This window comes from Etheostoma spectabile, chromosome 21, assembly GCF_008692095.1.
Source record: "Etheostoma spectabile isolate EspeVRDwgs_2016 chromosome 21, UIUC_Espe_1.0, whole genome shotgun sequence".
NCBI lineage: Eukaryota > Metazoa > Chordata > Actinopteri > Perciformes > Percidae > Etheostoma > Etheostoma spectabile.
Window position 1 is genome coordinate 20,319,087 of NC_045753.1, and position 26,655 is coordinate 20,345,741.

The 26,655-nt window shown below is 40.2% G+C and overlaps 2 protein-coding genes across 3 annotated transcripts; both read left to right on the forward strand.

Annotated features, from left to right (window-relative positions):
• The first annotated feature begins 880 nt into the window (after positions 1-880).
• pax10 (paired box 10) lies at positions 881-11,992 on the forward strand. 2 transcript variants are annotated; one of them, XM_032502060.1, is made up of 9 exons: positions 881-1,141; positions 4,021-4,133; positions 4,985-5,210; positions 5,409-5,603; positions 7,340-7,422; positions 7,502-7,658; positions 7,913-7,986; positions 9,730-9,862; positions 10,007-11,992. In XM_032502060.1, the coding sequence occupies exons 3-9, from the start codon at positions 5,105-5,107 to the stop codon at positions 10,105-10,107; spliced, it is 849 nt and encodes a 282-aa protein (XP_032357951.1). In that variant the 5' UTR covers positions 881-1,141; positions 4,021-4,133; positions 4,985-5,104; the 3' UTR covers positions 10,108-11,992. The 2 variants fall into 2 exon arrangements, with proteins under 2 accessions (XP_032357951.1, XP_032357950.1); XM_032502059.1 differs by lacking the exon at positions 881-1,141 and having other exon boundaries at positions 3,873-4,133.
• A 7,140-nt stretch (positions 11,993-19,132) lies between these two features.
• Positions 19,133-26,626, forward strand: mmp25b (matrix metallopeptidase 25b). The gene is made up of 11 exons (XM_032502646.1): positions 19,133-19,241; positions 19,372-19,463; positions 21,030-21,162; positions 21,287-21,431; positions 22,515-22,819; positions 23,045-23,227; positions 24,068-24,152; positions 24,420-24,502; positions 24,706-24,858; positions 25,331-25,624; positions 25,815-26,626. The coding sequence occupies exons 2-11, from the start codon at positions 19,380-19,382 to the stop codon at positions 26,063-26,065; spliced, it is 1,716 nt and encodes a 571-aa protein (XP_032358537.1). The 5' UTR covers positions 19,133-19,241; positions 19,372-19,379; the 3' UTR covers positions 26,066-26,626.
• Positions 26,627-26,655: the final 29 nt, after the last annotated feature.

Here is a 26,655-nt window from a genome sequence, read left to right on the forward strand (position 1 = left end):
AGTTTATACATCTCTCAGTCCCAGACATTGGTAAGTGATGCAGTTAGTTCATGTGTTTTTTTGACCTTAGACACTACCAGCGGCTAGAGAAGATATTAGATACCCTATATCAATATAAGAATGTGTTGTTAAGCACAATATTATGATTCGTCTTTAACTAGATTTGCAGAAGCTTTATCAGAGACTATCAACTATGTTTTAGGTGTTAAAATGAGGATTAAAGAAAATTAGCCTCTTTAGTTTAATCCAGTAATGTAATTAATCTGGTTTCTGTTTGTGTTTTAGTGTGTGAAGTACTGACACACTTGATTGCCAACTGCACTCAATATTTATAAGCAATATATGGCTAAAAAACAACCACGAATGTAAACAACGTTACATGCTCTTCCTTAAAGTTATTTCATATTATACATAATATGGCTATAACTACATTAATTGCAGGTATTTCAACTTCAATTTTTAGAACTTGTTTAAACTGTTTTGTTCTTTTCTCAGTGTTTGTATGATGTAACGAGTACTTCATGTTCCGTGAGTACTTCCTTTTTGTACCATGTTTAAACAGGTTTAACAGGTATGTGTTCAAGGAGAAGCAACTGGATTTTTGCACACAGGATAAACAGCATCCGGTACCATCCAGGTCAAAGGTCAAACACTGTCACAAATTGGGTGTACTGTCTCTGTTTATGTAATTGATTGTATATTTCTGTTGTTTCCAGTGCAAAAAGTATTAGCGTGTTACATAGTTTTGGCTGGATTGTGAACAATAACATCATATATTCGATTTAGAGTGTGCCACACATCTAGGCAGTGGTTACCCTATTTCATTTTTTTTTTTTTAACATGTAACCAAATGTTTATTCCTTCTGCCTGTCTATAAAGCTGTCTGTCTCTCTTTTTCCTTCTCTCTTTTCCTCTCTTCCCTCCCTCCCTGCCTCCCTGCCCCAGGCAGTGTGTCTAGTTTCACAGAGCAATTGAAGGTGACAGGGACAGAGAGAGAGGGAGAGGGAGGGAGGGACAGAGGGAGGACACATCACAGTATCGCCTCGGGCTACACAACAGCAGAAGAAGAGCGAGAGATGGAGGGACAAAGAGAAAAGAGAGGAGAGACTCACAAAGTACTCATAGGGAATTCCATAAACAGGTAATGGAAAAAATAAAGTTACACAAAGAGTTGAAATGTGTGTGAGTGAGTGTGTCACATATGTGTTTGCCCGTAGGTTAGTTGATGTTTACTTTTTTTTATCACTAACAGTGTCTTTTTGTGTGCGAGTCCCTTTCACAATGCTCCTCTCACTCATAATATATGAACACATTATGGGATCCAGTCAGTAAGAGCAATTATAATGCACTCCAGTTTGTTTTTATTTTAACGACTTGATGAATATTTGTCGTGGCATTGTAACCATGGTGACTGCCTCCACCGTGGTCGCCCCCCCTCCCCTCCCAGGCCCGTCCACTACCCCTTCCCCATCCCCCCTTCGGCGCTGAAAAAACAAGGGATGGCGAGAGAGAGAGAGAAAGAGAGAGAGAGGTGACAGGAATGAACTAACAAGATGCACTAAAAAAATGCATGTCCTGGAGCTACATGAATCTTTGCAGTGAAGCACGCGCCGCCTTACACACACAGACACTCTCACGTTATTGCACTCAGCACATAGGGATCACATAGGTTAAGCCACATTCCAACAACTGGAACACAATAAGATGAACAATGATTTCTGAATAAAGGAAAAACAAAAAAGATTAACCAGCTAGAAAACAGAGGGGTGGGAAGTTAGTGGTGTGTGGGGGCTTATCACCACATATTTAGGTTTCATTTTTAATTAACTGAGCAGTTAATTACTAGTTACTCAACGTACCTCACTTACTTTCCATTTCCATGTTCAAAGGACATTTTACTCAAAAGTTTTTTTTGATATTTTGAGTCATGTGTATTTCCATATTTATTTAGCTACTTTAAACATCTACTACACATTATAGAGGCAAATAGTACATGCTTTTACTTATACTACATTTATTTGACAGATATGTAGATCATGATTTTTCACAAAAAATATGAGGATATTAAATGAGGAAGCATTGTAGCAGATGAAGCTCCCCGACATTCGAGTAGGTTAAATGAGCTCAACCTTGAACCAGCTATAAACATTAAAATGCTGCTTGTGTTTATGCATAACATGCCATGATATGTAGTCATTCTGCATAATGAGCACAAAGGTTTATACTTCAGGTATATTTAGCTGATAACATGTCTGTACTTCTACTTGAAAAAATGTTGAATTCAGGACTTTTACTTGAAATGGAGTAGTTTGTACAGTGTTTGTAGTACTTTTACTTAACTAAAGGATTCTTATGCTTCTTCTTTTACACCGTTTTACTCCTTTTTACCTTTGAACTTGTCAAGTCCTTCCTTTCTCCGAGGCACGTCTCGGAAAAAAGTAACAGAGAATGGGGGGGGGGGGTGTAGAGAGCGCAAAGGGGGCAGCGTAGAAAGAATAGCATAGTATGAAAGAGAGAGGGAGCGACAGAGAGAAAGGGAGCGCAAAGTCTTGTCAACCGGAAATAAAACAAGCTGGCACCCTCCGCATCCCCAAGCCCCAACACCCACCCCAAAGTCACATACTTCCTCTTCACTCTCTCTATCTCTCTCCTCTGCCTCCCTGCTTCCATCTTCCATCTCTCTCTTCTTCTCTCCCCTCCATTGCAAAGATATATTTAAACCCCAGTTCTACTCTGCTCTTGCTCTTTGACTGTACCATACATACCGTCATACCTGCGTCATTACTTACGCCTCACATCAGACCTTGTGTGTCTATTGCCAAGAGTTTCTGTGCAGTGCTCCTTTAACCCGCTCTGGGGCCAGACAATGCCTTTGTTTATTGTCCCACAGCTTTAAGCTCAGTGTTTTATAGCAGGAGAACAATACCTCTGTAGTCAGGGAATAATACCTAGGTGCTCTGGGAAAATCTGTTAAGAAATAAATTAGTAACTTTACCTTCCCAGCACCTTTACAGCACAGGTGCTGGGATTAAGTAAGTTAAGTCTGTCCATATGAGCATAATATAAAAAAGCTGAATTAGAACAGCAGCTGAGCTGCAACTTCAGTCAGTCAAATAATCAGTACATTGTTTCAATACGTTTGGTGGCTCAAGCTGAAAAAAAAAATCAATAAAGAAGGTTTTATTATGCTTAATAATGTAACCGAGAAATTAATCTTTTATATAAAAGAGAAATTTGTTTAATGTTTTAAGCTTTTTTATTAAATAAGTGGCTTAAACAGAGTAGAAAATCTAAGCTTAATATCATTTCAATATCAGTTTCCTAATAATGGTAATTATTACTGTTTATCCTTTATTCTTGCCTAAAGCTGCCTACATCTGCTTCTGTGTGCAGTTGCTAAATCCAATATTTTACAATAGCAATACAATACATTAAAATACATTGGCAATACAAAACATATATATAATATAATACAATAGTAGATGCATGTAGACGTGTTAAAGTTTTAAAACATCTATTTAAAGTATCTAAACAAGGATCAATGAAAGTCCTAGTGTGGACATTGAGTTTAATCTAATAATATCAGTTGTCCGCTCACATGTGTTTGTGGAAAAAAGTAACGCACTTGACTGCCGATTATACTTTGTATTTATGTGCAATTTATGGTTAAAATTGAATTCCATCATCTATGTATCCACTATCTCTCCATTATCTGGGCTTTATGCTCCACTCTCTCGGCCTCCCCTCCTCCTCTCGCTGGCATTAAGTTCAAACTTGACACTGATGTTGACTCACTTTGTCACCCCTCGGTGGCTCTCCCTCTCTCTCTCCTCCCTCTCTCTCCCTCTCTCTCTCTCTCTCTCTCTCTCTCTCTCTCTCTCGCTTGGAGGACAAGAGTGCCCGCAGACGCATTTCTCTCCAGAGCCCCCCCCTTCCTCTTTCACTCTCTCTCACCCTGTCTAACTCTCTCCATCTCTCTCCATCTCTCTCCTACTCTCTCCTTTACACTCACACACACAGTTAGTGTCAACAAAGCTGGAGAACAAGAGACGTAGAATGAACAGGGGAATAAAGGTCCACGGAGGAGGAAAGTAACACACAGGACCCAGCGCATCATTTCACCTGCACATTTGGTAAGTTTGCAAAATATCAAGTCCTCTTCATATGGTTGCTTTTATGTGTATTGTTCTGTGCTGAGATCTCTTCTCTTACATGGCTTAGGGATGGACGACAAGTTTACTTTGCCATCATAGGTTAATTTCTGGATTGTGATCAAAAATCAGATGAATAAATTGTTGCTTCGAGGCTGCTTCACCCAAATGAATGAAGTTTGACCTTTGACATCGTGCTGCAGTACTTTGTGAGATTTGGCTCGGTATTGACTTTGCATTTCTTTTTGACTCTCCAACGAGGACATTTCTAAAATAAAGTGGGAATGTAAGATAAGAGGAGCAGAGAAAAGCTTTTATTCATCTCAGACTTACACATTTTTTATTTAGGAAGATAATGATACTTGAAGCTGATGGACATACTTAAGCACTTAATGTCTTAAACCGAAAGTTAACCATGGGCTTGGTTCAAATGTTTAGGGGAGATCTTTTTCATAAAGCCGCTGAGTGCGTGCGTGCGTGCGTGCGTGCGTGCGTGCGTGCGTGCGTGGCTACATGTAAATGCAGTGTTTTTTCATGCATACGTGCAAGCTCATGCTTATCAGCAAAGACAGAGCTAAAAGCAACTAGCATAATAAATGTCATGGCTTCTTAGAGTGGGTTCTAATGTACCTCTGCTCCCCATGGTATACTAGCATACCAATGTATAACACACACACGTTACGACAGCGGCCATGTAACTAACTCCATTTCTCTCTGTCATCATGAGGCTAATTCGCCACAATGCCGACCATGTGTGAACTCATGCAATATGACCCCCTCCTTCGTCTTCTCCTCATCTTCGTCCCCCCCCCCTCCCCTCCCCTCCCCTTCAGGAGGAAGGATTGGAGGATCGAAAGAGGGAGAGAGGAGCCAAAGGTGACAGTGATTAGGGGCAGACACACACAGGACAGGACTCCTCTTTTTCTCTTCATGGTGGTTTGGACACTTGTAGTATGTATGAGAAGTTAACAATGCTGAACCTGCAGAGTGGCTCAAACTGGAGTGGGCCTAACAACTGGTACCATGACCCCACCAGCGTTCAGATGCAACACAGCACAGGTGAGGGGAGAATTAGAACATATGTCATTGCTCACAGATCAATAGTTCAATGTCACTAAATTTAAACCACATTAAGAGCCGCTGTCTCACCAACTTCCTGTTAGTTCTATTCTACATTATTCTAAGATGTGATGCTCCAATGTATAACATTTTCTTGACACTCCCACATCTCTTTTGTCACCTTCCTCTTCCTGCCAGTGTCGGACGGCTGTCTGCTGGACACGGAGGGCAGCATGGGTGGGGAGGCAGGGGGAGGGGGAACGGGCAGAGGGGGAGGAGTCCCTGTGGAGAGGGACGAGGGCGAGGAGTCTCAGCTGAGGCTACAGCTCAAGAGGAAGCTGCAGAGGAACAGGACCAGCTTCACACAGGAGCAGATCGAGGCTCTGGAGAAAGGTCAGGCCATGCAAGCACGCACAGCTCTCTCCCTGCTTTTCAGCCAACCGCTGCCCTCCATGGGCACGAGTCAGACCAGAATGTGTCATGACTCAGCTTGTCATGTTGCTTTTTTCCCCCCTGCCAACACCTTTTGTTATTGGATTAAAGACGTTACACATTGTTTACTGCTTTTTGGTTAATGGCAGGGGACATAAATATGAGAAATGATAAGGAAATACTTTTGGCAGGAGAGGATTTTTAGCTATCCCTGCATGTGAGAGCAAACAGTGCCACCTATGATCACTTTGTTATCAAAATGATCCATAATCTTAACTCCACAAATATTCCCAATCTGCTCTGTAAAAGATTTCAGCAGCATGTGCGTACAGCAGAGTTATGATGCATAATTACTGTGGTTGTATTATGCAGATCCGGCCCTTGTAGCCTGATATTTGCTGTGAGGGATCAGAAAGCCACCCTTGACTGGATATGGCTGCAGCAGGCCCTTGAGCTAAATAAGGACGCAATGTCCACTGTGCAGCCAAGTGGAAATGTATCACTGTGGTCACTCTTTGCAAATGACATTAATGAGGTACACTTACCTCAGTGCACGGCCAAGGCACAATCACAATCATGTGTTGACACAGACGCCGATTACAACCAAGCCAATTAGAGCAATTTGTGAGACAGACGTAATTTATAGAGCCATCGTTCTAACGTTTTTGAAATATGGATTCATCAACCATGTGTTAGCAGTGGAAACATACGTTTTGGGTTATTCACAACCTGTTAATTCTTTTATGTTCAGCGATATGAAAACAAAAACTGTGGCCTTTTCAGATGTTACCAACTCTGTCTTAACTGTTTTCTCTGTTGACATTCTATTGTCATGCCTTACTAATGTAAAGCATCATATGTGCTGAGAGTTACATTCATAAAGACGTCTCCATTACCAGACCTGAAACTTCAGAGTTCATTAGGATGACTCAGACTGTCAGTTAGAGGGTGAGGCATGTTCTTGTTTAGACTTGTCAACAAGGAAAATGTCAGCAGTTTGTCAACTCTAACTTAACTGCCACGATGACAACTAATATTGTATAAATACTGTAATAAGTATTGATACAGAAATTCCAATTGATACATACTCGTTTAAACAACAGCTGAGTCAGGGATTATTACCTTACCTTATTTACTGTAAATGAGTATAGTAACACTGACCATTTTAATAAAATGGTGACAAGTGAGACACAATGCCACATTTAGATTCTCAGAATTGAGACAATGGATGATGACAAAATGAAACCCTGTAAGGATTTTTCTTCAGTTTAATTTTAGTCAGCCTACTTTAAAATAAAGTGCTTTGGCAGCTTCATTTGAACTTTCTGTGTGTGTTCCATAATGTTACATAATTTATAAAAAGTGCAACAGATAAATATTTCAAATCTGGTTGTAAGGATACATCTCAGCTTCCTGAATTTCTGTTCTTCATGAAAAGAGAATTAGTGAAGCTGATCTTAAGCAGTAATTACTTCATAAGCAGATTAATATATGTCAAAATATTCCAATAATTAATAGGTGAATAAAAGTAATTTTCATTTGAATCTGCAAACTTTCTTTTCACATAAACATATTAATTAAAAATGTGTTAACACCACGCAGCAAGGGTTATCAGGCGAGCTTCTCCACAGTCATCCTGTCATCCTTGATTAAGACTCACACTGTGTGTCTGAAATGAGTTAATATATCTTCCACAGAGTTTGAAAGGACACATTACCCAGATGTCTTTGCGAGGGAGAGATTGGCAAACAAGATCGATTTACCAGAGGCCAGGATACAGGTAAGACCTCTGATGCTCAACCTGTAACATGTGGATTGTCAACGATGAAGAGGACTGACAGAACTCTTCTGATCGACAGGTGTGGTTCTCAAATCGTAGAGCCAAGTGGAGGAGGGAGGAGAAGCTGCGCAATCAAAGGAGATCAGGGGGCGTGACTTCCTGTTCACAGAGCCAAGCCCCTCTGACCACTTCCTTTAACACATCACTCTATCACCAGCAGCACGGCAGCAGTTCAGGTAAACACCAAAGAGTCATTGGCTCATTCATACATCAGTGATACTTTTACATTCACTCTCAATGATTTCAGTTTGCTGACAGAAATATATTACTAGTTTATAAAACACAAAACTCAGAGTGACATTTGCTGGCTGGCAAACCTTTAAAGTTTCTCCATTAGAGTGCATCACACATGTGTGTGTGTGTGTGTGTGTGTGTGTGTGTGTGTGTGTGTGTGCGTGCTTACCATCTTGCTTTGTGTGTCTCTCTCCAGGGTCCATGTTGAGTCAGGCTGAGTCGTCCCTGCCCAGCTACAGCTCCCTGTCAGTTTTCTCATCTGGAGTTCAGGTTGGACATTTCATCATTCATCATTCATCAGCACCTTCCAAACTTTACCAAAGCAGGTCACCACAACAGAGCAGAGCTCGTTTATCACCACCTTTACGCAAAGAGTATAAAACATATGATCATGAAAACAAATCTGCAAATAAATAAAGACTCCTGCAACTACTGCTTCTTAGCAAATCAATAAATATGTGAATTATGCTGTGAGTTTGAATATGATATTGACTTTCTTAAAGAGGCAGAAAGGTGGTGATACATAGAAAAAAATCGGGATTCTGATTAAGTTTAATTGGGATTTTTGTATAACAAAAATAGCCTCACCCGTTATTCCAGAAGATTACTAATTGGAGGCTTCCTGTTGGTAATGGAAATAACACAGCTCATTACAGTAAAGACTACTTACAACACTGTCATTTATTTTAATTAATTTTTTTATTTCTTAACAGTTTAAGTAGAGTTTTAGTGTTGAAGCTTCTCTGTAAGATGAACACAAACTATCAAAGGGGTGAAAACCTTTTTTTTTTTGCATGCCAAGCCATACTTTGGGAATCATCAGTAAATAAAATAAATTTTAAAACTAGATTTTCTGTATTCACAGAAAAATTAAGAACAATCTATAGAAGCTTGGTACACTGGACTCACTGATATTTTTACTGGGGGACCAACACACAGCACTTATCAATTACATTTCAAATTATCATCAAGCCAATACACACTTTTTCTGTTTTACATCCAATTCAATTCTGTTTGTTTTAAAAGGGGACAGTGAGAATTTATAAAATGCATGCTTATGAGTTAAAAATGACAGAATTAGCCTGAAGGCTATTTTTCATCTGTAGTCCACTGATGTTAAACAAGAAAGAAAAACAAGAGCAGAGCAGAACTTAGCACAAAACCAGACACAGTACAGTAGCAAAAAGATTAGCAACAAAACGGAAAAGGTTACAAGATAAAACAACAGAGCACAACAATTAGACAAGACCCAGCTGTTAAGAGCAATAGTATCAGTAGTAGTAGTAGTGAACTCAGAGCAAGCCACTCATATACATATTTACTTATGTTGCAAACTAACAGAATACATACATAATAGTTTTAATGCTGACATTGTTTTAGCTGCTTTGTAAAAGAGTTATATATATATATATATATATATATATATATATATATATATATATATTTCATTGTCTGATTTGGTGTGGGATTGAATTCCACTCTCTTGACCCTGTGACTGACTAAAATAACTTTTCCGTTGATAACAGCAGATAACTCAGTCTCCGCTTGACTACTTAAGACACGTTTGACTCTATTCTTCTCTGAAATGTCATGCAATGCACGGGTACCAGAACTTTGTTTAGTAATCCTTTATTCTTTATTTAAATACCTTTTAGGTTGGTAGTCTTCCGGGGGGTCCACACACATAATAGTTTTTATAAAAAATAATTTACAATCACACATATCAAAGGATGAAGACAATACAGCCAAAGATAAAGACCAGAAACTAAGTGAAACCATTTTGCATAAGGATTCGGGCTGCTGCTGCTCCACTTTACTCCTACCATACGACACTACTGTAGCGCCTTCGTGTGGTCAAACTGAAATCATGCCGTCACAACACTGCCTTTACAGTCCATGATGTAGTAACAGCAACAGGACTGTACAACTTCAAGGTTTTCTTAGATGATATAGACCGTTTCAATATAATTCTAACCCAAATATTTCTTTCTCACTTTTTTTGTCTACTCTCAGTCTATTCCTCCCCAGTCGACCTCCTCCTACTCCTGCATGTTACCTCCCTCCCCCTCTGCCCCGCGCAGCTTTGATTCATCAGCGTACTCCTCCCCTCACCTGCAGACTCCTTCTTCAGCCAACTCCAACACCGGTGAGTTTTTCTGAGCTAAAGATGGGTTGAGATAGCAGGGGGCCGAGGCATAGACTTCATGTATGTTTTATTCCTGATTGCTTGCTGAAATGAAACTCCACAGACTGACCGGCTCTGTTTTTCTTCTCTCTCGCTTCAATCCAGGGCTCATATCGCCCGGCGTTTCAGTGCCAGTCCAGGTCCCAGGAACTGAGCAGCAGAGCATGAGTCATAACCTGGGTCAGTACTGGGCCAGGTTACAGTGAACAACAGACAATCGCTGCCAGCCAGCAAAACAGAAGAACGAAAAAAAGGGCATGTAACAAAAAAGTGTTAAGAAAATAATATGGGGACACACGGGTTTTAAGGAAGCACAGGACTAAGCTGTAGAGGGGTCCTCAATCAGTTGCAGAGCCCAAAATGCATTAAATGTTTACAAATTCAGCCAAGAGTAGCTTTGGTTGCACTTGACTGTACTCTGGTTATACTGGTATTTTCTTAGTATTATCAGGTTGCACTTTTTTTGTTTAAATAATGTGAATCATAGGACTGAGGTCGAGATTACGAAAAGGATCAGTTTGAGGTGTGTTTAGGATTAAAATAGAGTCCGGATTAGGATAGGGTTTAGTGGCAGAGCTTTATTTTCCCATGATAGTTGAGAATTAGAATTGGACCCTTCAAAGGTTTTACCATATTTTATTGTGTTGAACATTTCGGCTTTTACTTAGAGAGTTTCATGAGCCGAAAAACAAAGAAAATGTATTGTTTGTTACACAAAGCACTGGATGGAAAACTTAAAACCTGTCTGCGTTCGAAAGCTCTCAAAATTTGGACCTTTGAGTTTAGATTATTGTGTTAAACATTTTATCCATAGGAGGTGGCAGGAGACTGCTTCTGAGTTTCAGTTAAGAAAGTTGGTGTCATTACCAGCTCTCAACCCAACTAAACATAACTGCATTCAACTTAAAAAAAAAATAAAAAAAGATTATTTTTGCTCATACATGCAGAGCAAATTGCAGGGTTAGGATTATACTTCTACCACACAGACATTCAAACAAGTGATTCAATGGTACTAAGTAAATGCCAGCAGATGTCTGTATTGTGAAGTGTAACCACGGTTTCTTGTTACTTGAGCAGCTCAATGATAGCGATAGCAAGCTTGATCCCTAAGCATAAGCTGTGTGAGGCTACTCTGAAGATTTTAGACTAGCTTATGGCAATCACGCTTACTAAAACTTAAAAACTTACCATAAAAAAAAGTTAATTCTGTGTACATCTGCCAGCAACATTACACTAAGACTGATTCTGCATATTTTTGTACAGACATCTGCATATGATGAAGATAACTGTGGACTATTATCAGATGTTATTGGAGGGAAGAATGTAGCACGTGGACTCAAAACATCCTGAAAGCACAAACAATATCATTTCAGACACACCATGTCAATATTGTTATCAGATATTGTCTGAACATTACAGGTATCACAGTTGACTTTTGCCAAAAACTACAATAAGTCAATATCATTTCTCTTTGTTTATATATATAGACTTTTTATCTGATCTAACTAAAAACAGGAGCAATTCCATTATAGCTTTAGCAGTAATATGTACTTTGATTGGCAGGGATGTTTTTGTATATCACTAATGAACCATATCCATCAGTCAGTGACAACCATGCATCATTACACAGAAAACAAAAAAGAGGCTGCCTTCAAACCATCAAATGCAAACACTTACGAGACTGACAATCAAAGCTAGAAGTAGAGGCGAAAAAAGGAAAAACTGTGAAATTATTGCAATAGTGTCAATCCAATAATGACATAATCAACTGTGCATGACCAAAAACAGCCGTTAGACAATCAGCTACTTGCAGAAATGAATTGAGTATTGTACAAACGCGTTACTGTACTTTGCAGGGTTTTAATGTCTGCTCACTTTCCTGTGACTATTGATTTTGTTGATGCATCTCAGTTTAATCGCATTTGAAATGTCTTTCAACTCTTATTTGTCTTTTCACTCGTTCACACAAGTCCTCTGTGTTGTTTCTGTTGTGTGTTGTGTTAGTACCGTATAGCTACCAAGAGTCAACCCTTTTGTGAAGGCCTTGGATCCCTTTAATGAAATTAAAACTAATGGATCAAAAGGTCTTTATTTCTGTTGTGTGGTTTTCTTTTTCTATAGGTGGATTTTAACATGACAGTATTGCTGAATTGCATACAGAGATTATGTTAGGTTTGACAAATGGGATTTCATCACCATTATAAAAATAAAAATTACACTTTTGGCCAAATTTAGTATAATGTGAAAACTATTTTGTGTCAATTAAATTGTTAAACTTCTTAAAAAATGTTCATTGTCATGGTGACTGGATGGATGCACAGGACTTTCACCCAGGGGTCTGCACTTTGTGCCCAAAGTCAACATTGACCAATTGTAAGTTACGTATGTAACTGAGGTATAGGTACTTAACTAATGTAACTATAAGTTGTAGCCTAACAAATGTAGTTATTTAAATCCAAAGTACAATACTTTCTTAAAGGACAATTTCGGTCAATTCCAACACGTAGCTCTGTAAATTTGGAGTGCTGTCAGTAGAGACAAAAATGTAAATCGGTGCTGTCTACACTGAGTTATCGTCCTGCTAGCATTAGCACCCAACAGGCTTAACAGGGCAAGTTTCAAATGTGTTTTTAGCCTCTTAACATGTTCATAATGTCATTAAAAGGGCCTACCCATGTGCAGTGATTCCTTCTGAGTGAACACAGTGAATCTGACTGCTGTAGATTAAGATGTGTTTAGCTCCTGTGTTGATACAGCAAGGAGTGCTTAGGGGCCGTCTACAAACAACGAAAAGATGCACATCATTGAACATATTTTCACAAATAAGCATATGCTTATTTTTTTTAAAGTACTGTAGTACAACTAGCAGGAGTTGGAGTTATATTGAGGTAAGTTTGGAAATACCTTATTAAATTCATAGCTTACATATTTGTTTTATCGCTTTACTGTGTTGTAGTTTGTAGATGGACCCTAAGCTCTCTAACTGCCGTCTCAACATTGTAACTAAAAAGAGCTGAAATAGAACTTGAATGCATTTCTGTCACATCTACTTCACTGTGTTCCCTCAGAAGGAATCACTGCACATGGGTAGGCACCTTTAATGACATTTTGAACATGTTATGAGGCTAAAAACACATTTAAAACTTGCCCTGTTTAAGCCTGTTGGGTGCTAATGCTAGCAGGAAGATAATACGTGTTTGTAGCACCTATTGTTTGTTTTTCTGTTTACTGACAGCACTCCAAATTTACAAACGGCACGTGTTGGAATCAACCAGAATTCTCCTTTAAAGTAGCACCAAGTTGTATTGTTGCTTGAACCTAACCAAGCTATGGACGTTATGTTACCCAGAGCGCTAGGGGTAGGCTACTGACCAAAAGGTCGTATTTGACGAGTTGGGAGTGAGAAAGCGTTGACAGAAACAACTCTAAATGACTGCTAATGTTGGTTTGTATCTGCTGCCCCCATGTGGCCAAAATTAGTTATCGCAAGGCAGTTTTAAAATGTTTCATTTGTTAAGGATTAATAAAAAAATAAATTCAAAAATAATGATCAATATGGTGTACCCTAGTCTGAAAATGGTACTCTTTTAGGATGAATGTAGACATTATCAAACACAAACAATATCCACATGCCTTCAAAAAGGGGCAACAGCATACATTGGGGGTCCACTATGAAGTGGACATTGTGGAAACTGGCCAACCATTAGGAGGGCAGCATTTTCTGCTAATGGCATAACTCAATGTGGCCCAGGAGGATAGCCAGAAATTAAAGATGAGAGAAAAGAGGGGGAGGAAGATGGCGAGATAATACCAGTGATGCTTTGCAGAGAGAAAGAACATGCAACATGAGGAGACTTTGAAATGAGATGTGGAGACACTCCAGCTAAATGCAGTGTCATCCATTTCCCCCAAATGTATTTTAAGTACTTGTGTTGAAAAACAGGCAAAACAGTCAAAAATGATAACATTACAAACTTCACTTTTAAGAAACAGACTGCTTTTGTTGTATAGGCTACACAGTTTGTTTTTTCGCCATGATACAAATGAAGCTGCCTTGCCTTGCCTTGATGATTTATTTGGAAGTCTAGAATAAATAAATATATAAAAAAATACATTTATCTGATAAAATTGATTTGAGATGTAAGACAAAATTAAAGTTTAATTTACCAAATGTTGGTAACATTTTATATTAGGTCCACAACTCCATTAACTAGTTGATTAGTACGCATTTTATAAGTTATCAATGTATTATTCTGCATGACCATATTCAACAGCTACTATGCAATTACACATTTTACCTCAATAACCTAATTACTGCTTATTGATGGTAAATTGGGAAGTTGTTGTGCATGCATTAGTGTCCTTTAATAGAAAGTACCAAAACTAAAGTTACCAGAAATATAAATCATTTTTATTGTCATGTCTAAAATTCACAGTAAGTCAAACAAATCACTTTCTGCATGTTAAAAAGCATTAAAATGTCCTATGATGATAATAATTTATTTGACAGGGACAGTACATTAATCAACATTGCTGTAAATGCACCAGAATTAGCCAAAAGGCTATTTTTCATCCGTTGTCCCTGGACAGATCTTAAAATTGTCTCCCTGAAAAACAATAAGAAAATTACAGTCAACAATACAAATAAAAAAGTAGTAAAATTAAGTGATGGAAAATGAAACTGTCCTTTTATTTTCAAATGAATCGCAAACTAGACTTTCAGCTTTGAACTTCAATGTCTTAATTTGGGCTCGTTTCTAATGATCATACATTTTTATTGTTCAATTGACTGAAAGCACCAATTGGAAAACATATTTTCATCTGTTTTTTTGGCCAGGAATGCCATGTCTGTTTGGTACAGTATAAGCTAATAAGGTCTGTTTGAGTTGTTTGAAAAGAGTTGTCTGAAATTGTAATACAATATAGTCAGACATAAGCCTCTGTAAAATACAATGAAAACATATCAAACATTTAGAGCCATTCACAACAAACCATGACCCATGACATGGTGCTTTTTGGATCATTTTATATAAGCCTTAGGGGTCCCTTAATACTATATCTGAAGTCTTTCCCAAAATGCAGCCTTTGAGCAGAAGTACAGCCTCCAGAGCTATTCCTACAATGAGCTTTCCTTAGGACATGCCAATCCTTTGTAGCTATTGGGAAAGCAAAGCAAAGAAAAAAAACATTTAATTTTCTCAAAGTCAGAGCAGGATACCTAGAGTGAGGCCGTCAAACTGCATAAGGGACATCTGACTCAAACATGGAGGCAACAGCAGGCCAAAAGGATGCAACTGTAGTGCTAGAAGCCAAAAGCAGGTCTGCAAATTCTTCTAAACTCAAAAGCAGATAACAGGATATTGTGGTTTTTGTCAAAAGGTGACAGATAATCTGGGGGAGGCCGGTGAAGAGATATGGGAACCCAATATAATGGGTTTGTAAAATCTAAAGTTCAAATATAAAACCCACTACCAACATATTTGCAAAAACCTAACATCAGGGCACATTAATGCCTGGCTGCAAGGCTAGATGACCAGCTGAGCAAAATTGACCCCACAACCAAAAAGCCTTAGGTTCACTGTGATTTAATTCCTCTTTAGTAATTTGATTTCTTGCTTATTTGTTTGGGAATTTTCATCTTTAAACAGACACAACAACGGGCTACGGCATTATTACGCAATTTTCAAGACTCAGGAATTGCAGAGACGAGGCAGACGGGGCTTACAGGCAGGCACAAGAATCAGGTAAGGGTCAAAACCAGGAACACAGTCCACACAGGCAAACAAATCCCAAAAAATAGTTATCCAGTAAATCCACAGACCAAAGGATCAGGCAGCAGAGCCAAACAGGCATATGACAAACGTCAGAGTCCAAGTTTCAGATAACAGAAGCTAGAAAGCAAAAGGAAGAAACACATAACAATGCTGAATACCTGAAAGGGAACGAGTGGAAATGGGCTGGTTACATACTGCAGGGCTGACGAGGGAAATTGGAAACAGGTGAGGAGGTAGATGGGTGAGGAAGTCAGGTGACTGGAGCAGGGAGACACTAGGCTCGTTCGAGATGACCAGGTCTGCGCAGAATCGATCACCGCGCGTCGGCGCCCGTTGCATGCCGGTTAGATTTGTGTCGCGACTTGATCCCGACTTGCTCTGACGTCATGCACACGTGGGCAACGGAATCTCACGAGAGCAAGGCGGACGCAGTTCTGAGACGCAGGCGGCGCAGTTGCTTTCACCGACTGCAAGAGCCAGCGGACCCAGAGCATGCTGGAACGCCGGCTCTCAGCTGATTTAAAATCTTTGGTTTACAACATGATGACTTTTTATATAAACTTTTTATTGTTTTTGAATCGGAGGGATTTAATTGCTATTGTCTGATTTGAAACTATTCTGTCCAGAACACATGTTGTGAGCTGATAGAGACGTTTAGAAGTCAGAGAGACTAAATCCGTTCGATCACGGATCATCTACAGTCGTTCGAGATGAACGGCGCCCTCGCCTGAAAAGTGGACGAGGACCGGCAGCAGCGGGGGCGGGACAGAAAGCTGCGGTAAAGTCGGACAGTTTCCACGAGTCCAGCTCCTTCAGGCTGACAGGAAGTGATAGAAACACTGTGTGCGATTCCGATTTAATAAATATAATCAGACCACATAACAGCTGTTACACAGTCTCCAGTTGTTTTAGTTGACAGAGTAGCTGGCAAAGTGCTCTACATGCGACCTGTTGCTGATTTTAATTAACAACACCTGTAGATGATCCGTGATCTGAACGGATTTAGTCTCTCTGACTTCTAAACGTCTCTATCAGCCTCACACCATGTGTTCGGACAGAATAAGTCTTCAAATCAGACAAATAGCAATAATCCCTCCATTCAAAACAATAAAAGTTTATATAAAACGTCATCATGTTGTAAACCAATCATTTTAATCAGCTGAGAAGCCGGCGTTTCCCAGCATGCTCTGGGTCCGCCTGGCTCTTGCAGTCGTTGAAAAGCAACTGCGCCGCCTGCGTCTCAGAACTGCGTCCGCCTTGCTCTCGTGAGATTTCCGTTGCCCACTGTGCATGACGTCAGAGCAAGTCGGGATCAAGTCGACACAAATCTAACCGGCATGCAACGGGCGCCGTCGCCGGTGATCGATTCTGCGCAACCTGGCTCATCTCGAACGGCCTATTAGGCTCGTTCGAGATGAACTGCGCCTCGCCTGTAAAGTGGACGAGAGCAGGCGGTAGCAGCGGGGGGCGGGGACAAAAAGCTGCGGTAAAGTCGGACTGTTTCCAGCCGATTCCAGCTCCTTCAGGCTGGACAGGAGTGACAAAACACTGTGTGGATTTCGATTTAATAAATAAATCAGACCCCTCATACCGCTGGTACACAGTCTCCAGTTGTTTTAATTATGACAGAGTAGCTGGCAAAGTGCTCTACATGAGATCTGTTGCAGATTTTAATTAACACACACTGGAGATGATCCGTGATCTGATCAGATTTAGTCTCTCTCTCTAAACGTCTCTATCAGCCACAACATGTGTTCGGACAGAATAAGTCTTAAATCAGACAAATAGATTAAAATCCCTCCGATTCAAAAACAATAAAAGTTTATATAAAACGTCATCATGTTGTAAACCAATCAGGTTTAAATCAGCTGAGAAGCCGGCGTTTCCCAGCATGCTCTGGGTCCGCCTGGGTCCGCCTGGCTCTTGCAGTCGGTGAAAAGCAACTGCGCCGCCTGCGTCTCAGACTGCGGCCGCCTTGCTCTCGTGAGATTTCCGTTGCCCACGGTTGCATGACGTCAGAGCAAGTCGGGATCAAGTCGGCACAAATCTAACCGGCATGCAACGGGCGCCGATCGCCGTTGATCGATTCTGCGCAGACCTGGCTCATCTCGAACGGCCTATTAGGATCGTTCGACAAGAGCCAGGGGACCCAGGCGGACCCAGAGCATGCTGGGAAACGCCGGCTTCTCACTGATTTAACACCTGATTGGTTTACAACATGATGACGTTTTATATAAACTTTTTATTGTTTTAGAATCGGAGCGATTTTAATTGCTATTTGTCTGATTTAAGACTTATTCTGTCCAGAACACATGTTGTGTGGCTGATAGTTAAGTTTAGAAGTCAAAGAGACTAAATCCGTTCACATCACGGATCATCTCCATCTGTTGTTCTTAAAATCAGCAACAGGTCGCATGTAGAGCACTTTGCCAGCTACTCTGCATAACTAAAACAACTGGAGACTGTGTACCACTGTTATGAGGTCTGATTATATTTTATTAAATCGAATCGCACCACAGTGTTTTCATCACTTCCTGTCCAGCCTGAAGGCGGCTGGAATCGGCTGGAACTGTCGACTTTACCGCAGCTTTTGTCACGCCCCCCCCTGCTGCGCCGCCGCTCTCGTCCACTTACAGGCGAGGCCGAGTTCATCTCGAACAGCCTCATCTTGAGGGCATCTGGTGGACAGGAAGAGAATAGATATGAACGGGTTTGGGGAAGTGGGAATGTAGCTGGAGAGAGGGAGGGACAGAGAGGCAGAATGTGACACACATGATGCTTTTTCTGAAATCAGATTGTCTTTTATGAGATGACCACAGTGTGAAATACCAAAATTTTGGGCCCTCTGGGTAGCTAAATAGGTCAATTAGGCCATGTCCGACTGATTATTGATCCATCTCAATATAGCATGACTTTGCCTTTTAGCTCTTTAATTCATGATCCATCCAGTGACTGCTCCTCAACAACATTCTGGGGTAAAAGCAGAAAACAAGTTATATGCCTCCTTTAATTCTGTGAAAGTTGAAGTTCCTTCCAGTGAAGCTGTGGACTGCCACATTACACCTGGAGAGAATTGTTTTTATCTCGAATGATAAACGGAAGCAAGAAAAAAAAAAGATCCCCATTTATTTCTTGTCTTAAACAAAACCCAAATTCAACAGAAGCTAGAAATTTTTCTTTTCTCTTTCTTTTTCTCTTTTATCTATGTCATTTCTGGTAAAAAATTTACAAAATTCAAAAAATAAAATATAAAAATCTTTGCACAAATACTTAAAATATTTGACTCAGAAAGATAGTGGGCTAATTGGCCTTATCTTCTGGAAAGGGGCTGCACAACAAACCCTTTACAAATGGTAGAAAGTGGAACCAAAATCAGGTTTAAATCATTTAAACTAAAGAAAATTTAGAGAAAATGAAGAAGATGCCAACCACCCTCAGCGACTCACTCTACTGTGAGGGAGGGAGGAAGGGAGGGGGAGGAGGGAGGACAGAACCAGAGAGAGTCGTCTGATCGATCAGCCCAGCCTAGTCCCAAGAGAGACTGAAGCTTCAGAGGAGAAACAACGGTGAGCTTTGTTTCAGTGCTCTTGGCTTTCGGGATGGTTTGGAGGAAACGGATGCAATTAGAAATGAGGAATGTCTCTGTTTTCTCCAAATAACAAGTGTTCTAAAAAATAATGGAGCGTTTTTTTGCAGTGACTGGAATGGAGTTGGGTCTTCTGCTGTGGTTGCTTTTGACCTTTCCGGGAAGCACATCAGCGGTGCCAGCGCATTACAGCACAGCTGTGGTGAGTAGTTTAAAAGAGAGAGATAAAGAGGGAGAGAAAGAGAGAAACATGTAATTGTATTCTATTAAAACTCTACATTGTTGTAATTATGTAGGCCTGTTGTGTGATTGAATGCCTATTTACTTGGCATCATAATTGTCAAATTTTCTATTAGACATTTTTTCTTCTGCAGGCTAGACTTGTTTATGTTCAGTGCGATTCTTACGTGTGTGACAGTTAGTTGAGGACATTAACATTGATTTGACTTTTGTGCCAAACAAGCAATTTAAATCCTACCCATGTCCATTTAATAACAAATATGTATTCACACAGGGAGGATGATTTTAAACCATCAGCAGTCTTTTTTTGGGGGGGGAAGGCACTTTGCATACTTGCTTGCATGGGTTCTACCATTCACATGTGAATATGTGTGGGGCCTTTTTTAGCATCAGTCTTGCACAGACTTCTCTCTGATTGATATATGAGAAGGGTGTCATAAAGGAAATTACATATGGCAAAGTGGTTGGTGCACAGTGTCCATATGACTAATGAGCTTTTTAAAAAACAAAAGAAAAGGCATCCTATCTATATTTTGGCCATTAAGACCTTTTATACTTTATTCAGGAAAAAGTAAGTTTGGAAGAAAAATACAACCCTAATTAGATGATTATAATTATTATTATTTTGTTGCAGTGTACACGTAATACATTACAACGATTTGATTTTAATTCGGAAAACGGCATACTTCCCAGGGTCACTTCACTCAAACACTTCCTCAGAGAGATTGTTGTTAAATTTGGATGTAAACGTCAGTATGTCATGTGTATGAAAAATAAAATCAGAAGAAAATTTTAATGAAAAACAAAACTTATTTTAGGTGGAGATGCGTTGCAGTGTGAAACCACTGAAAGACAACTGTTGAGAGTGAGCCAACACCTCTTCCTTTCAACTGTAACTACCTTAGAAGGGTGGAGGCAATACAGGAAGAAGCATAGGGTTCAAAATCCCTTTTAAGAACAGTCTTTGGTTTGACATAGATACATAGATGCATGCTTAACAGGAACATACCACACCAGATTAATCATCTTTTTTCCCATCCAGTCCATTCTATGAAGTTGTTCTGAATAGAACATATTATCAATTTGCACTGCCTTTATGCCATCAAGCAACTCACTCAACAAGTACAGGATGATGTAATATTAATGAGTTTAAAAGGCTGACACACTGCATTGTGAAAAACATACTGGGTCTGATCTATAATAACAAATAGCCTCCGCATGACATCGGCATTTGCTTGTAATCTTAAAGTCAACTCTTCTCAAATGCCACAACTGTTATTTCTAGTCATGGTTCTGTCATCTTTATTGTTACTGCAAGTGCCTCCGCATCCTGCCAAATGCTATAATTGAATTGAACTTGTGTTAGAGATGGATTTCAGCAATACTGTTGGTTCACTTTGGTTAGGAGTGTGTTATTGGTGAAGCTTATGGTTCATTGTTTATTGGCCCTCATCCTGTGCTGTGTTGTCATTTCTGAAAAAACAACAGATGACCAAATGTCCTCTGGTTTCCTTGTTTTTTTGTACAGGATTGGTTGAGCAGGTATGGCTACCTTGCTCCTCCGGACCCACGCACAAGTCAACTGCAGACTAAAGACGGGATTGAGAAAGCCATTCGTGTCATGCAGAGATTCGGCGGAGTCCACGAAACTGGGGTGCTCGGTAACAACCTCTCAACATTAAACTATCAGGACAATATGAGATTTTATGGGCCAAATGAGGTCAACTTCCTCTAATCTGCTCTTTAGTTTCAGCATACAGTTTATGTGATCAACTTCTCTTTCAGACAGTGAAACCCTCAAACTCATGTCCACGCCGCGATGCTCTCTGCCTGATATTGTTGGTAATGAGAACATGCTGAGGAGGAAGAGGAGGAGGAAGAGATATGCCTTGTCAGGCCTCAAGTGGCACAAGACAGACCTCACATGGAGGTGTGTTTCCTGTCATGCATGTCACATTGTGACTTTATATCATCCCTGTATGAATCATCAAGCTTAGTGTATTTTTCACAATTGCGGCTTTTCCTTCTTACATTTGTAAAAAATGACAGCCGTTACATCGGATGCCAAAAAGATTTGAATTATACCAAAGTATGTTTGGTTTTCATGCCGACAATGTTATTAAATACCTTAATAGAGGAAGTTTTTTGGGGAAGTGTACTGTTTTTTTGTTCTTTTTATCCAAAGTCACACAAGCTTCTCAATCTAATTACATAACAGGCATTGAGAAAACAAACACAAGACATAATAAGACATATTTAAACAGTGAAATAAAATAATGATGGTGCTATTTTATATTTTTCTTATGGTTGAAAAGCGTCATTAAAGGGACAGATGCGTTTGTCCATCGCTAAATACTCTCGGACCTTCCTACCTTGTCTAACGCACTTAGTCTAAAGCCAATTTCTTTGTACTGAAATAGAAAAAGAATGTGGTCACACTATTTTTAGGAAGGCTCAGTCATTTCCTAAAACAGCTGCATTACTCAGTGCACAATATGTGTGAGCGTTTACAGCAACAGGATGGTGTATGCAGGGTTGTTTTAAATTACAGTGCCCACTCTCAAATTAATGATAGAAACATGTCACCCAGTGCAGTTTAACAACGCAGCACTGTGGTACAAATGATTTATATACACAATAAGCTGTATCAGGTTTTGGCTACTACTGGGGTTAAAATTCTTTTTGCATCCCTGGGTAGCTCATGTAAAAAGAGGACAAAGCCTTACATAAAAACATACATTATGTTCCATTGTTGGTTTTGGTCTTTGTATTGGATCTGTTTATAATCAGAAAAATAAAAAATGTGGCCAGATTTATTCTTAAATTTGTTATTAAGCAGGAAAAATTGCATAATTGTCAAAAAGCAAAATATCCCTTTCAGTTATAGAAATTGTAACTCTTTTGAAAACTCAATCTTGGTGAAATTTGGAACATTGTAAAGCATTTCAGAGAATAATCAAAACATAACAGTCTACAACTTTGTTAAAAAACAAAAATCCATTCTTGTCTGCAGTGTTCACAGCTACCCATCAGCCTCTGTCTCACCCAGCATGCCTGACAATGTGGTGGACAACATCCTGACTTACGCCTTCAAAGCCTGGAGCGACGCCGCTCCCTTGAGTTTCCGTCGGCTGCCGGGTGACAGCGGGCGGGCGGCAGCTGGGGGGGACATCAGAGTGACTTTTGCTCGCTCGCTTCACAACGACGGGTACCCTTTTGACGGGCAGGGTGGCACCCTGGCCCACGCCTTCTTCCCCGGCAGAGACGAAGTGGCGGGTGACACACACTTTGATGATGATGAGATCTGGAACTATGGAGGTATGATTGGAATCATGATGGAGAGATTTATAATGACTTAGACCTGTTATCAAGATGACAGTCTGTACAATGATATTGAAAAAGTGATACATTTTAATCTAAAAAAAGGAAACCTCTGTGAATAAATCAAAAAAGGTAAAGATGTCTGCCTATTCAGTGACATCAAACATCCAAATTATGGTTGTTTGTGTGTTCCAATAACAATTTTTCTTCACACTTCCTCAGGTCACAGCAGTGGCAGCATAGACCTGTTCACAGTTGCGGTGCACGAGTTTGGCCACGCGCTGGGCCTGTCTCATTCCTCCACTGATCCGTCCATCATGAGGCCGTACTACCAGGGTCCTGTAGGAGACATTCAAAACTTCCGCTTGGCCCTTGACGACAAGCTGGCCATCCAGCAGCTTTATGGTATGTAAGCTGTTGGACAATCTACAATCTGGTACAGTGTATCAGTGTCAGTGATATGAATGTACAGTACTTAATGATATGTGGTGTTATTAATGTCTTTTTGTCTGACATGTTAGTTTGAAGATGAAAACGTAAACCCATGTGCGGGGCTTAGAATGGCTTCCTGTATATTCACGCAGTTGTACAGGACGTTGCCGTCCTCCAAATGCTTTGTTCTATGGTTTTAATTGGGCTTATGAAAATACTGACATAAACAGAGAGGACAGCTAAGGTTGATATGAATGTTATTAGTTTTGTGGGTAGTCAGGGGTTAACCAATGGGCACCATAAATATCTGAAGCAAACTGCATGGCAATCCATCAAATAGTTGTGCCAATAATTTAGACCAGCCAACCATCAGGCAGACCAAAATTGCCATTACCACGCCACTTACATGGCTACAAATCTCCAAATACAAATGTTTCTTATTGTGTATGTGATGATAGTTTGTATTGTAGTAAGTAAAGGTTTATCAAAATTCTTAAATGTTAATTGTAATTTGCAAGTGAATCACGTTATAGCTCAATGAATGCTATAAAAGGCAATAAAAAACCCAATCAAGCCAAAAAACAAATTCTGATAAAATAGTTCAGTGATCTGGAAATAATGTGTGTGTAAAGGTGCACTTACCGGGGATTTCAACAGTTTCCTTCCTTGTCTTAAATATAAAGTGTTTGCGTCATGTGAGTCAAGCTCCCCTGACTACTGAAGAGAATGTAGGTTGCTTGCACAAATTTTGTAGTGCTGTCATCAGCTTTCACCGCCTCTTCAACATTGTCTGCTTTTGCCACTCTGTTGTAGGTGTGAAGGATGGGGGACCACAGGGGGGTGTTGATCCTGACCTCCCACGCCTGCCCAGTCCACCTCCTCCAAGACCAACACAGCCGTGAGTAGAGTAGAGCCAGAGGAAACAATAAAAGCTACTGCACATTCATCCAGACCATAAGCACTTATCATTTGCATTTACAAACTATGAATATCCCATCAATGCACTCAGTGTACTGATAAATCATGATGAGTCTAAGACCAGTGGATGCAGATAAAGACCTTCTGCTCAATCCTCACTGTGACAGTTTGGTCTTGTTTTGCCCTCTAGTGAGTCTTTATTAAACTACATCCTGTGAAATATAAGTTTGAATTTTTTCTGTTCCAGTTCTGACCCCTTATTCCATGAGCGCTGTCAGGGAGGCTTTGACGCAGTCGCAAATATCAGGGGAGAGGTCTTCTTTTTTAAAGGTAACCATCAACAAATGCTTAAAACAGAGACATTTTACAAAATAAAAATGTACTTTAAAATCTCCCAAATCATTTTGTACATTGTCCAGTTAAGAAAACAATATTTAGAATTGGCTGGTATTTTAGCTTCATATATAGACTCCTCTTTATCATCTGTAGTGCGTGTCTGAAGTGACACATGTTCACTTGCTTCTCTTTGAAAGGTGAACAGTTCTGGAGAATTAAGCAAGACAGGTCTTTGGTGTCCCTCAATCCGGCTCAGATCAAAAACTTCTGGCTCGGCCTCCCGCAAGGAACCAATAAAGTTGACGCTGTGTACGAGAGAAAGAGCGACAGCAGTATCATCTTCTTTATTGGTAAGAAAATAAATCTTGCAGTTTTGAACAGAGAGTGTTGAATGGTTGTTTTCACATCTTTGTGATGTTAAGATGAAATGTTAGCATGGTCCCTGTAGAACAAGAGCTTTGTTTAACTAAAAATGTCAAGTAGCAATCATTGCATTGCAATACCAACTACCCTTACAACACAAAACGTTTACAAACTTCTTTTAGACAAGTCGATTCTGAATAGACCTTTTTCACATCAGACATGTTGACATGTCATAGTAGGAAAGCACGTTCATTAAAAAAAAACATTTACAATGCCTGCATTCCATTTAGGAGAGGCCCTGGCATTGTGCATGCTGACTCACTGAAATATCTTACTGGGACTCTTGATGTAATTGAGCCCATTGTTAAGGTTATCAATTTCAGCTGTGCTTTTCCTACTATGACAAGTCATGTCTGCTGTGAAAAAGATCCATTCCCACACTTTCCTTCGTCTGTCCAGGATCTCAGTACTGGGTCTTCAAGGACACAGTGGCTATGAGCGGCTACCCGCGGCCCCTCTCCGATTGGGGCATGAGGACAAAGAACGGGGTGCTGGTGGACAGAGTGGAAGCAGCCTTCATCTGGGCCCACAACGGCAAGACCTACCTGTTCAGTGGTGGAGAGTTTTGGAGGTTTGATGAGAGCCGCGTGGGCGAACAGGTGACCAGACAGCCAGAGTCGGGTTACCCGCGAGACAACAGCCTCTGGGAGGGAGTGCCCGCCCACATGGATGACATCATCAGCTGGGGAGAAGGTAACATAAGCACCCAGCAGAGGCATAAATGTGAGGAGTTTCTGGCACGAGTGCTAGTTAAATAAACAAAACCACTGAGGTTTTTTTTTTTAAGGGTAATTGCATTTTGGTATGATGGTATGAAGTGTTCAATCAATGGAAAAAGAATAGATCTTAAATTAGAAATCACTATTATCCTGCTGCTCTTTAGGAGATGCCTACTTCTTCAAGGACAACCTTTACTGGGTGCTGCAGAACGGAAGACTGAACCAAGCTGTCGTCACTCCTAAATCCATCGCTGTAGACTGGCTCAGATGTCCAGCTCCTCCGCCTGCAACCTCCCATCCTCAATCCCCAAAGGAGTGCCACTGTGACTTGAATGCGTCATCACCATTTCTAAGAGGCAGCTGGCTCCTCCTGATCTCTGTTATATTTTTAATTAAGGAATTTGTCAGAGAATAGATGGATGGAATTTGTTTGAAACAACGTGGCTGTTTATGTGCTGCTTCCGTTGTTCCACAGGAGGGTAATAGAGGCTCTTTACATCATTGAACTCAGTGTATTACAAGCCACAAGCTGGTTTCAAATTACACATTTTGTCATAAAATGTTAAATATCCACCTGATACTTTAGCATAAGACCAGTGTCACTGCAAATACATTCCCTCTTTCAGAACATTTTGCTGAGCCATGAAAATGGTCGGCTTGTGTCCGAAATCCCTCACTGCTCACTATTGGCCCACTATATAGTGAGTAGTGAATGATTTCAGGCACGGCCTGCATTTTGTGTATTCCTGCCATCCTGTTATACAATTTCACCCCCTCCATTTTCCAAAGTAATGGATTACAGAGCCTGTACAGGATAACACATGGAAATTCAACACCGAAATCTTGCATGCAGGCTGCTATCTCATAATAAGGCTCTACAACCACAGGCCACACAAACATACTGAAGTGCAACTTTCAATTTCTTTATCAGAGATCAACAGTTCTGCAAACAGAGATGTGGACTCAGCCATAGGTTCTCAGTCAGCAGGGGCAATCTAAGCAGGC